The sequence below is a fragment of the Furipterus horrens genome, unplaced genomic scaffold (genome assembly GCF_987537825.1).
Source record: "Furipterus horrens unplaced genomic scaffold, mFurHor1.1.pri manual_scaffold_7, whole genome shotgun sequence".
In the NCBI taxonomy this organism is placed as follows: domain Eukaryota; kingdom Metazoa; phylum Chordata; class Mammalia; order Chiroptera; family Furipteridae; genus Furipterus; species Furipterus horrens.
The window spans coordinates 102925982-102938917 of record NW_028327177.1 but is presented as its reverse complement, the minus strand read 5'-3'; the positions used below and the strand labels follow the sequence as shown (position 1 = coordinate 102938917).

The window sequence follows — 12936 nt, the reverse complement described above, 5'->3', positions numbered from 1 at the left end:
CTCTCACTCAGTCCGGAACGTTTGGACAGGAGGGGCCAGAATCTCTTCCCAGCCTCCAGGGTCCCAGAGCTGGCTAGCTGGCGTACTCCCTCTCCTGGGAGTCTTAACTCCAGTCTCAGTTCCAGCCGAAGTGCTTTCGTTTTTGAGTCCTGGCAGGCATCTGGCTGTTCCCGCCCTACCCTGTCCCTCCCACCAACACTAGGCCTGGGAGCTAGCAGCCTCACCTCCTCCTTTTCCTCCTCCCTCTCCTCCCCTGCTGACAGCTGGCTGGGAGGGGCCCTGGAGATGGGTGGCAACAGCCAGGTCTCTTGGTTAAGGAAACTCTTACTCAACCTGGGAGTCCCTAAGTAGAAGGGCTGTGATGCACCTCAGGGCTTGGGCAATTCTGGGGCATTTTGCTTCCCACAGGACTCTGAGATCTTGGTGTCCATTGGATCCTCTCTTATTGGGCACCCAGGGTTCCTTCACACAGACTCCCTGGGCCTCTGTGACCCTTTGTGAGTCAAGAGTTCAGATGGCAAGGACAATAAAGGGGGCTTTTCACCACTTCTTGGCCTATGCTCAGGTGTGGCAGGGGTAGGGAATGGAGCCCAGGATCTAGAGCCAGGCAGACAGGAGTTCCATTTGTGCTTTTGCCATGGGCTGGCTGTGTGCTGATGGACACACACCACTTTTTTGAACTTTTTTTTCCCTCTCTTCTCTTGAAAGAATCACAGTGAGGGTCAAGATTCCCAAGTCCTCCTTTGCCTTTCCAGTGGCACTGTATGATGGATGCAGGTATGGGTGTGGATATGGAGGATTTGCACGACAAACTGATAGATAACAACCCCCAGGCAGGGATATGCTGACCCTCCCCCCAACTGAGCAGCCTGGGCACACTGGAGAAGCACGTTGTGTTTCTTAGTTTATCCATCATGTTTGCCTTTATTCATCTTTATTCATCTTGGTGTCCGCTGTCCCACCTTTGCTCCAGCCACCCAGGGCCAAAGCCTTTGTCCCTGGGTTCAGCCCTCCCTCCCTCCCCATCTGGGCAAGGCCTGTGTCTGAGAAAGAAGGATCTCTGGCCCCCAAAGGGGTTTTATCCCACTGCCATGGAGCCAACTGCCTCCCTTATCTCTGCCCAAATCTCTCCAGCCTGCACAGGACCATGTGTAGACTACTCTCTGAAATTTTGGAGAAAGGAAGTGGAAAATTCTCCCTCCCCCGTCATGACGAGTCAGAGGAGCCCTCAGTAAAGAAGATTCCCTGGGGGTTCCGAAAGGCAGGGAAGCATCAGGAGGAAGCCTGACACACGTGTGCACAGGGCTAGAAGTGAGACAGGTGCTCTGTTCCTGGGCTGGAAGGCAAGGAATAAGGCTTTCGGGCAGCAGTCCTCAGGAGGCACCCTGCGAATTCTGGGCTGCCAGCCAGTGCCCCTACACCTGTGGCCAAGACATCTGGATTGCCCGGAGAACTGCTCAGCCTCGGTGGGCAAGTTTGGCGGCCTCGCGTTCCAGCCGGCGGCACAGTTCCAGGCGACTCCGCAGGCACGGCCGAGCGTCCAGACGGCCCCAGCCGGTGGCTTGGGTGGAAGACCCCGCGGCGCCCAGCGCGCGCAGCAGGCGAGGCAGGTCACGCAGCAGGCGGTAGCGCGGCAGGGCGCGCAGCGGCGCAGGAATGTCGCCTTTGGTGCAGAGGCTACTGAAGTAAGCGAGCAGCAGAAGCGGGCGCGGTGCGGCACGGAGCAGGGCGCACAGGGGTGCAGTGCGGGGGTCCGGGTCGCAGGCAGGGCTGGAACAAGCACTGCTCCACAGCAGCAGCACGGTGCCCCGCTCCCGTGCCACCTGCGCTCGCGCAGCCCACAGCCATGGCAGTGGGCCCACGCGCGCCATGCGCGTCCCCTCCCACAGGTCCACGATCACATCGCGCCCCCCACCCAACGTGGACCGCAGTAATTCAGCAAGCGCTCCCACTAGGCGCCGCTGTGCCTCTGAGTTCGCTGCATGCAGAAGCAGCACCGGCTGCGCTTGGCCGGAGCCTAGGGTGGGAGCAACAGATGAACCGGATGAAGGTTAAGGGACAGCTGAGCTCTATCGTCCTCAGCCTCATGGCTAAACGATAGGGTTACCCCCCAGTTCCTTATCTGCGCTGGGGGTGGGTACGCAAGACAGCTCTAATCTATAGGGTGCTTTGGGGCTATTTAGATAAAGGCACCCTGGAAGAGGTGACGGCCAGAGCGTCAAGCTTGGCAGGTGCAGTGCGGGCTGGGTTTCCGTTCCACTCATGTCTTACCCAGAGACTTGGTACACTGAACCACCTGCACGGAGGGACCTTTGCCCTGCCTAAACCATTCCTGCCCATGAGGGGGCCTGAGGCGCACCCCCTTGGGTAGCAGAGATCTGGGTATAGCAGCAGGTAGATGGCTCTTGGGGAAGGGAGCCTAGGCAGGGGTGGGTGGCAGCAGTTAGCCTAGGAGCTGGGCAGGCGTAAATCCTCAAATTACCCCCAAGTGAACTTACCTGATAGTGGGCGCCGGAGGGTGAGGACCAGAACAACTCCCAAAAGGGTGCTGAGGACCAGCAGTGCCAGGATCAATAGTCCCAAGCGTCTATGAGAGACTGAGTCAAGCAGCATGAGGCCAGTCTGGGCTCTTCAGTGCCCAACCTCCCTCTTAATCTTCCCCACAAAGAACTCACCATCTGGGCACAAGAGGTGCTTCCAGGCAAACTGGACATCTGACCTCCACACCTGAGGGCACAGAGCCCCACCACCCATGAGTCAGGGTACAGAGCCTCCTCCAGGGGAAGTTAAATGAGGCATGGGAATGGTGAAGGGGAGGCCCCGTGAATAGGGGATTCATCCGACACAGAACAGGTCAAGAGTGGCAAACTCAAAGAGTAAACTCAAAGTTGGCCAGGGTGTCCATGAGAACCTGGAGGGCACAGTCACTGGCTGAAGTAATCAGACACCACTGACTGAGCTCCAGCCTGTTGTCACCAGGCTTGAATGTGGATACAGAGCACCAGGATTTCTGATTTTTTTAAGAGAAGCCAAAAATCAGCTTTTTAAAATATGACATCCCCCAATACTTAAATGGTGGCAAACAAATTTCTATTTCAAACACCGTGCTCTCCAAACTAAACATTTTTGCAGCCTGAATTTTCCCCATGTGCCCCCTGTGGAGTAGACACTAGGGGAGAGTGTGTAGAGGATAGGATTCCTTACCAGGATGCAGCCCCCTGTCCTCAGGAATGGAACAATGAGGTCTAGTGTCACCAGGCTTGAGCCCTGAGTCTGTTAGAATAAAGAACAAAATAACTGTTCACATGGAAGCAAATCTGTCTCTGTCCAGCCTCTGAGGCTTTGTCCATGCTGTTCCTCCTTTCTACCTCCCAGATCCCCCAACCCAAATCCTCCCCAGGCTTAAGGCCAAATGCCACCGCTGACAAGAAGCCTTCCCTGGCTTCATTCCTAGATCCCACTGATCATTCCCGAATCAGAACTGCTGCACAGACACACATTAATCAGGCATCAGATTCTTGTCAACAGACATATTCTGGGTGCCAACTCTGTGCCAAACCCTGAGGAAAGAAGGCGGGTGCAGATGTTGTCTCTGTCCTCCAGCAGCTCACAAAACAGGGGGGTTAATAATACAATGCCCTCCTCCTGTTCCGCACACCTGAAGGGGTACCTTATCTACTGGAAAGAATATAAGTTGCAGAGTCAGGAGAACACAGCTAATAAAATCAGGCTTAACTATTGTCTTTGTAGTTCCTAGCTGTGTGATTTTTGGTACATTGATCCCTGAGCCTCAGTTCGTTCATTTGTCTGTGAAAGGTAATAATTCTTGGTTTATGGATTATTGATCATTACATGTAAATATACATGTGAACACTTCTTATAATACACAGTGCAGTGTGCATTCATTTAGTCGCTATTATTACACTGTGGACTCCTAGGTGCAGAGATTCTGTTATATACTTTTCTTGTATCTCCCAGGGCCTAAGACAGGGTAGGTACAGAGTAGGCACTCAATGAATGCATGTTGAATTGGACAGAATTGATTACCATCTGTCAACAGGCAGGATGTAGCTCTGCCGTATATTCCAGGTGCTGGGTAAGCAGGTAATCGGAATCTCCGCCATCCTTTGGGAACACCTTCCACCCTCTACCTGCTACCCTACCCAGTCCCAGATCCCATTGTCCTGTCAACTGTGAGCAAGTGCTGAAGCAGAGGCTCTCAAATCAAGGCTGAACTCAATGAAGGTGGTCTTTTCCCAGGTCATGGAAACAAATGAGTCTATGGATTTAGCTCTCAATTTTAGATTTTCCCACATGACTTTGTCTTAAATCTTAAGCATGGCTTGGTCTTAAATCTTGAGCATTTGCATTACCTGTCTGCTTGGGAGCCCTCAGAGAATACAAAACAAATAAGCAAGTTACAAGTGAGTATTTAAGAAAGAACTGGGCAGAGCTATCATGCTTAGTCAGCTTGGGGCTGTGGTTTTGAAGATATATTTTGATTGTGGTTTTTATATCAGACACACAGAAGAAAGTCTACTAGTCATTGTTCTTAGTTCACATAATAGAGTTAAATCTGCCAGTAGTTTAGTCTTCTGCACTTCAGTTTCTAGGGGCTCTGTCTCCCAGGATAGTCAGAGAACTTCTGACCAGGTGCCCAGTGGAAGCAGGGAGGGGCACAGTGGTAGAGGACAGTTGAACTTGAGACAGCACCAGTGTAAAATGTGGCAACAGTTTGAGTGGGCCAAAGAACAGCTTGATGTAAGAGGGCCAGTCTTTTACCTCCATGTATCCCTGTAAGTTCAGAAACTGAAAGGATTAGAAACTGCCCCATGGAAGACCCCACTGCCTGGCAGAGGAACCAGTTGAACAAAGCCTGGTCAAGTAAATAAATAACCAGATGATGTAACTGAGGAATTTGCTTGCCTTCACCTGATGTGGTCTGAGCAGTGAGACCTAGTGAGGGTCAAGGCCTGGCTAGACCATACCTGGCTGATGCTGTATACGGGGGGTATCAGGCTGTCCTGCCCCAAGTCTGGGTTGCTCCAGGCAGCACTGAACGTGGCATGCATCCTTGTGGAGAAGTGAAGGATCAGCTGCTGAGCCTGGGTGTCCATGCTCACATTCCAGGATGGGACTGCCAGAGAGTGGGGAAAAGTTGTCATGTGAGAGACTGTGTTTGCAGGAGGTGACAGGTGTTGGGTTGCAGATGACAGAGAAGTCAGGATAGGGCTAGAGTTTGGCTTGGTCATAGCTGGGTAAGGGTGAAATGTTGGGAAGGGTTCCCAGCCAGGGTCACTTATTGGCTTACCAGTCTGGTGGGGACATTCAACGTGGCTGATGTTTCCAAAAGAGAACTGAGAAATCCAAGAATGGCAGGTCAGCAAGCCCCAGGCACCATCCATTCCCATACCCACACCCTCTCACTCACGTTTGTACCTTGAAGCAGAACTGGGGGTGCAAGTCCACCTTCTCCAAAACATACCTCTGTGGTGGGAGAAGGGCGTTAGTCGGGGAGCAGGGCCCTGGGCCCCAGCCCTGCCCATCCAGGTCCTGGGGAGGCCTGTCTCACCCCCTCCGACTCTCGAGCTGTGGCATTGGGGACATCTTCACAAAGGGCGTGCCAGCCCTGCCTCTGGCAGAGGGAGGCCTCCAGCTTCAGTGGGCAGTGGAGTATCGGAGCCATGACCATCTGACTATGCTGGCTGGAGTCAGTAAATTTCACTGACTTCCAAAGGTCTGAGCCATCTGGGCAGGCAGCAGAGGCAAAGAGTGAGACCTGGGGAGGCCTGAGGCTGCTTTGGCCTCATTTTGCCACCCCCACCCCCAGGGCATCAGGAGAAGACATTTGTGAAGGTGCTCAACACAGTTCCTGGTCTATCTAGGAATCCCCCCAAATAAGCATGCCCTTTCCAGCCCCCTTTTATTACCTTTTCTATTTAGGGGTCTCCTCTCCTTCCTGCACCTCCATTTTGGCTAGCTCTTTGCTGCTCCCCAAACTCAGAATCTTTATATCTTTGCTAAGGTTCCTCTCAGAACCAGGAATGCCTTCCCCTCACTTCTCTCCTTTAAATCCCGCTCATTTTCTGAGCACAGCTCAGGTTTCACCTCCTCTGAGAGACCTTGTCTTGCTGATGACAGCCTTCACTGGCTTTTCTCTTCCCTAAATTCACATTCCACAGGCTAGTCCTTATGTACAACCCTGCCCTGGACTGTAGGCTGCTTTGTGCTATTCATTTGTTATGTTCAAGAACAACAATGTATGGACAGCTTTTTAGATGTCACCAACTTTTTCATATACCATACTGAAGTCAAACCTCATAAACAGTTGGAAAGTAAGGCAGGGCAAGTATCATTATTTTACAGATGAGGAAACTGAGGCTTAGAGAAAAATAACTAGCAAAGCCGAGATGTGAGTGAGCCCAGCTGTTCTGGTTCCTCCTCAGGATACTCCCTCCTGTGTCTCATATTTCTGAATATCCCCCACCTAGTACAATGTCCAGCACTTTGATTTATTGGCAGGTTGATTGAGAGACATGGTAGCCCTTTCCTCCCATTAACTCCAGCGAAAATACCTGCATGCCTTCTAGGGGCTTCCTCCAACAGAGGTGGGAAGTGTGTGCAGGTGTGTGCATGTATGGAAGAGAGACACAGAGAGGCTGTGTGTGCACAAGGGTGAATATGAGCAGCACTCACAAGCTTCCGGCCAGCTCTGAAAGGGACACTTTCTGTGCCTCACGGTGTCCTCTTGGAGGTAGGATGCCTGGGGGAACAAGGGAACAAGCAGGGAAGGTCAGAGGAAGGGTTTTTCCTATATCACTCAGACCTAAAATTCATTCTGGCTTGACCTTGCCCTTGTGCATGCTGTTGGAACTGGCAGGACACTGAGGAGGGGGAGCAGTGCAGGGTGTAGGCAAGGGTAAGTGGTGCCTGACACTGGGGCAGGAACTCCAGAGTTTGGTAGTGAGATCAGTTAGTGAGGGGCTGAGTCCTTTGGCCTCTAGAAAGGAGAACCTAGCCCTAGAAAGAGGCATATCATGAGGTTCACATCCCAGTTCACATCTCCACTCTCAGTGGTTCCCAAGGTGCCTGGTGCTCAGTGTGGGACCCTCCCTCTGGGCTGACCAAATGCCTAATGGTTGTCTACCCTGGCAGATGCTCAGTGCTCCAAGTCTCTGTCTGCACCCTCCCCTTAGTTTCCTCCTGGGTGACAAGGCCCTCTGCCTTTTCTGTATAATTCAAAGAAGTCTTAATGTTAGGCACTTCAGAATTATGGAGAGGAGGACTGCCATGAAGAGCCAGTGGGGACAAGACTTTTGGGGCCATATGGAACCTTTCAATGGCCACATGCCTGCACTGTGACTAATCAGTACACACAGTAAAGGCAGCTGTTGGTTCCGCCTCTGTGGGCTGAGGCCAGGTCTGGACCAAGGAAAGCTGAGTTTGGGTAGAGCTGAAATTGGAATCACCCCAAAGAACGTCTCGTGTTCAGCAAGACACTTCCATCTCTGATCCAGTGTGTGGCTCACAGCCAGGCTGGCACCTGTCTTCCCAAGCACCTCGTCCCAGTCCTTTTAAAACCTGGTATGTTTGACCAACCACACAATTTAGAGGCCTAGGACTGGTGCCATGGATAACCCACTCCTTTTCCTCTACTCACCTCTATGCACAGACAGGGCTGAAGGAATTCATAAGGCAAGTCTACAGTGTGGCCCCAAGACACGGTTTTCTGTTGGTGAGGCAATGAAGGGAGAGAAGAGATGCCTGAGAAAAAGCATAGGCACCCTGGACGAGGGCAGGAGAAAGCCGGGACCTTGACCAACACCTTATTTTTTTCTCTTATACAAAACTTAATTTTTCATTGAAAAGTTTCCTCCTGAGGGGTCTCTGTTCTGTACTCTGACCATTTTCTCTAGGTGTCTCAATACAGGGTGGGGCAAAAGTAGGTTTATAGTCATTCATATGAAAAATAATACAATAATTAAAAATAATAATACAAAATAAACTTTGTGTTTCATGTACTCAGAACATGCTTTTGCATCACCCTGTATTTGGAGTTGGGGGAGGGAAGAGACAGGGAAAGGAATGTACATTTAATGAGCCCCACTGTGTGCCAGGTAGGGTGCTAGGTGCTAAAGCGGTAACTCATTACACAGTGATCTTGGGAGGTGTCATCACCATTTTATAAATAGAGAGGGCTGAGGGCCTCAGGGGTGCTGCATCAGTCCCTGTAAATGGTACCAACTGTATACAAGGGCCTTGGTGACAACTGGAGGTTGAGGTGGGGTGTCAGGACCTGGGATAGGAGAATGGGGGACACCTCATTCTTTGAAAAAGGCAACAAAGGGAGGGATATGGAAGGGTATCAGAACAGATGTGACCACTTTATTGTTTTCCCAGGGAGAACAATGTCTTGAAGGAACTGAAAATGTTTCTTAATGCATCCTGAATCTCATTGAGGCTCCTCTCATTGGGGATAAATACCGTATTTCTTTCTCTGCTAGTTATTCATTGTTGCTCCAGGTCTCCGCATGCCCTTTCCTTCCCTCTCCTTCCAGATGACAAGGCCCCTGCATTTTCTGCCTAGTCCAAAGAAGTCTTAATGCTAGGCACTTTGGACTTGTGGGTCTTGGAGAATTACCTTCCCTCCCTGGACCTCAGTCTCCCTGTATGTACAATAGGTAGTCCGTTTTTGCTCTAGCACTGTGTGACCTGGCTTTTTACAGGGAAATGGCACTGCATACCTGGGCATCAAAGGGACTGCTCAGCTCTTCACACTCTAGTGCCCACTGGTGACAAAGACGCACACTGACTTCAGGGCCTGGGGGAATGCTCACTCGAATAGCCTGCTCCTCAGGCAGCAAGTCAAAGTAGAACTCAGGCCCTGGGGAGAAGGATGACTTGGTGGCCTTGTCTCTTGGCTTTAGCAAAGGCACCTCTAAGTGACTATGCCCATCTGCAGTCACACTCATGTCTACCTTTATGCCTTTGTGAGTCTTGTCTCAGGAGACCTTCCACTGCCTCTGGATCTGAAGGTTGGGCCCTTTTGAAGCGCAGCCTCCTGTGGGAAATGTCTTGGGAGGTGACAGAGATGTGATGGCCCTTCTCAGACACGCAACAGCAATGCAGCAGCTTCCTCTGTAGGCAGAGAGCAAGGTTGGCCTTAAGCCAGGAATCAGGATCTCTGCTTCTATTTCTCCCTTTAGAACCTGAGGACCATAGACAAGTTGCTCAACATTTAGGCCTCCATTTCCCTGACTGTGTAATGGAAGAATAGTCTACTGCATCTCCACACTTTCCATCTCCCACATGGCTGGAGAACAAAATGAGAAGCCAGAAAGAAAAGGGTTATGAGGCAAAGGGTAGGGCTGGAACTGGCAGGAGGAGTACCTGTGCAGATGCTGGCATCTTGTGTCTCCTATAGAACTGGAACATGTAAGGCTTTTTGGATTTCTGCACCAGGCGGTGGAACCAGCCCCACTGAAGGCCTGTACAGGAAAGGACACATTTAATATCCAGCCCTTTGTTGCCCCTCCCCTACCTGGAGATGATGGTTTAGTGTTGGATAGTAAGTCATTTTAGATCAAGGAGGGTAATGACATCAAGACTCTTTAGTTCTGAAAGTTCTGATACAATCAAAAAAGGATTAATTTCTTAAGTAGAAAAAAAGTACAGAACATCTTAAAGACATTCATTATTTATAAGAGTGAAAAAATACAAACTGCCAATTCTTAAGCAGTGTATGGACATTTATTATGCCTCAGGCACTGAGCTAGGCAATAAAAATAAGGAGTTGAATAAGAATGATCTTAATTTACAAATAGAAGGTAATAACAGTAAATTTATAGAACTAAACATTTTAATTCTAACAATTGCTACCAGCTGAAAGGAAAAACACCTTCACAAATGATACAAATGAACTCACCAATATCAGTCATGCTGTGCTATTTAGGGTGACCTAAGTCTTTGTTGAGTTTGAAAACAGGACAAACACTTGTTCTAGTATAAGTCCGTCTTGCCTCAGTCTCTTCCCTCCCACCCCACCCCAAATGCCCCTAATGTACATCTGCACTGAGAATGGTCCAAGGACTGTTTCTCATACCAGAAGGAGCTGACACCAGGTGTAGGCACAAACAGCAGGGGAAGTTCCAGAACCAAGCACCCCCAGACTTTGGTGAGATGTGGACAGTCCAATGGGTACGACAAAGAATATGGGCAGATCTTTCTGCAAAAGATGGGAAAAAAATTAAGTGGTAGGGTCCAAGGAGGTCTCTCCTGACTCAGACAAGTTGGACTTGAGGCTGAGTTCTGCCACTTACACCCCAGCTGTGTAACCTTGGGCAAGTTATAGACCCCTCTAAGCCTCAGCTTTATCATTCACAAAGTGGGGCTGTTGTCAAGATCAGGTAAGATAATGTGTGGGAAAATATAAAGGTCATTTTATTTTTTTTATCCTCACTCAAGGAAATGCTTATTGATTTTAGAGAGAGGGGAAGGGAGGGAGAGAAACATCAATGTGAGAGAGAAATATTGATCAGTTGCCTCTCGCATGAGGGAACCGAACCCCCAACCTAGGCATGTGCCCCAACAAGGACTGGAACCCATGACCTTTCAGTTTACAAGGATGATGCTCCAACCAACTGAGCCACACTAGCCAGGGATGAAGGTCATTTTATTACTGACAGTTAAGGATGGAGAAGAATTACCTTCCACTCCTGGACCTCAGTCTCCTTGGAGATTTACACATGTCTCTCCTTTATTTCTCCCCACAGCTAGGGGTAACAGTCTTTATCATACAATTATTTATACTGTGCTGATAGACCCCTGAGAAACTGAGAGTCAGAGGAGTTAAGTGTACTGCCTGCAGGAGTGTGTGGCAGAACAGTAATGTAAATTCAGGCTTGTCCTGATTCTAAATTCTGTGCTTTTTCCTTGGCACTATGCTACTTCCCAGGCCGGGAACCAAAAATTAGAAAGAAAGGCTCACTGGGGATCTGGAACAAAAGGGGTGTGGGGAAGAGGAGCAGGGCAGGGAATGAGACTTACCAGTGAGACTGTCATCCTGAAGGCACAGAACCCAGTAGCGGGCAGGGAGGAGGAGAGAAGTATAATTAGTAGAGATTCCCATAAGGAGCACTCTCCCTGGGGTCTTTGCCTCAAATTATCTAATTCGGTGGCCCAGAAACAAACAGCCCACCCACTGAGATTCTTTTCCTCCCAGCTGCACCCTGCCCAGGCCCTCAGCTCACCAGGACCTTGGCTAACCCTTCGAGACTGTGTAGAGGACATACCGAAGCTGCCACCAAAGCACAGGGACTTGGGGAGGCAGGAAAGGACAGAGAAGAGAGTGGGTAGCTTTGCCAGCCTGTGCCCAGCACCTTACCATGTGGGAGGCCAGCAGACAGCGGATGTTCCAGTGGGGCAGACAGGGGCAGCCAATCCCAGCAGAGGCAGAGAGGCTGAAGAGCAGCAGGTGGAGAAGCAGGAGCAGGACTGCCAGTCTGAGGTGCCCCATGGGCTTCACTGGGTCAGGGTGCCCAGAACATGGCTGCACGGCTTGAAAAGCGGGCGGCAGAACTTCGTAGTACGGCAGCAGGGAGCACAATGCCAGCAAGAGCCCTCGCCTCAGCCTGCCCCTGCCCCGCCCAGCCCCAAAGCTCCTCCTTTATCCTAACCAGCAGGCCAGGCCACATTCCTTCTCCTCCAAGCAGAGGGACTGAGGGATGCTTGCCCCCCAGAAAACCCTACTGTCCCCAACTGGAGGGCAAGGAGCTCCTGCTCTGGCAGAGAAATAGCAGGAAAAAGGGGAACATAGAGTTAGGGAAATGGTCGGCTGCACCCATTTCTTAACCCCTCCTACTGCTGCAAAACTCTCTAGGTCTGAAAGGCTCTTAACTGGCTCTTGGACTTGGATCTCCTGTAGACACATGCTTCATCCCCTCACTGAGAGAATTAACAAAGCTATTAAGCACTACTCTGTATTGGATGCCAGAGAGAGAGGTGACTGACACCAATTGGAGTTGGGCAGAACAACAAGAAAACACTACAGGATGCACATAAACTTCACATGGCCCCAGATTCATCCTGGTTTCCCACCTTGTTCACTTTCAGGACTACAGCTCAACTTTCTCTTCCCACTGACTAGTTCCAGCATTTCTGGACAAAGGACTCCATGCCAAAGGTGCCTCTGACTTCAAGGATTCACTAATTAGCACAATCTGCTCAGGAAGCCACAGAGCTCATAGCAGAGCCCTGGAGCTAAGGGAGCGGGCCCCACACACTGACCTGGTTTCCTGTGGTTTCTGATGATGCTGACAAGGCTCCCGTCTTTGTTGGGACCCTCCCCATCATCCCACAGCTTCCTCCTGCTCATGGAGCATTTGAGCTGCTTCAGCCCTCACCTTGATGACACACACAGTGGAAAGAAAGTTTGAGGCACACCTACTGGGTTAAGGCATCCTGAAATGGTTACTGTCACTCTGCAGCTTTTAGTAGACTGACCATAGCCTTCTTTTGGTCAATTCTAGTGTCTAAGTCTTCAGGTCTACTGCCTGAAGATCCCATCCTACCCGTTATCCTAAAAATACTCTCTAGTTTTTAGTTCCTTAGATGATAAAGACCCTTTCTTATTCTTTATGCTTCTCCAATGCCTAGGGGTAGATGTCATGAAATAGCTGCTCTGTTATTAAATAAATGCAAATTATAATAGCAGTTAGTCTGTTTCACATTTCACAAAGCACTTTCATATATGATCCTCCTAACTACATTGTGAGACAGGAGGGAATTACTGTTTTCATTTCATAAAGAGAAATAAGCAGAAAGAAACATTATTCAGTCAAAGCCAAGGTCTCTTGCTTAGGGAACTCCACTTCTGCCAGCCTATTACAGTTCAATTCACTTTTGGTCTTGCTTGCCACTGCTTCATCTCCCTCTGCT

At 50.1% G+C, this 12936-nt stretch overlaps 1 protein-coding gene across 1 annotated transcript; it reads right to left on the bottom strand.

The window, feature by feature from the left end:
- Nucleotides 1–238: 238 nt before the first annotated feature.
- Nucleotides 239–11609, bottom strand: IL17RE (interleukin 17 receptor E). Its single transcript, XM_090284153.1, has 16 exons — nt 11384–11609; nt 11047–11062; nt 10103–10225; nt 9391–9488; nt 8979–9138; nt 8745–8884; nt 7661–7729; nt 6697–6763; nt 5573–5748; nt 5440–5487; nt 5312–5357; nt 4989–5137; nt 3205–3273; nt 2676–2727; nt 2499–2597; nt 239–2017 (listed from the first exon to the last, which is right to left on the bottom strand). The coding sequence occupies exons 1-16, from the start codon at nt 11513–11515 to the stop codon at nt 1458–1460; spliced, it is 2004 nt and encodes a 667-aa protein (XP_090140279.1). The 5' UTR covers nt 11516–11609; the 3' UTR covers nt 239–1457.
- Nucleotides 11610–12936: the final 1327 nt, after the last annotated feature.

Coding starts and splice junctions, on each gene's coding strand:
- IL17RE (XM_090284153.1), bottom strand. CDS start 11,515: ATGGGGCACCTCAGACTGGCAGTCCTGCTCCTGCTTCTCCACCTGCTG. Junction 5,749..6,696: donor TCAGAGCTGGCCGGAAGCTT/GTGAGTGCTGCT, acceptor CTGCCTGCCCAG/ATGGCTCAGACCTTTGGAAG. Junction 5,358..5,439: donor ACCCCCAGTTCTGCTTCAAG/GTACAAACGTGA, acceptor TGGATTTCTCAG/TTCTCTTTTGGAAACATCAG.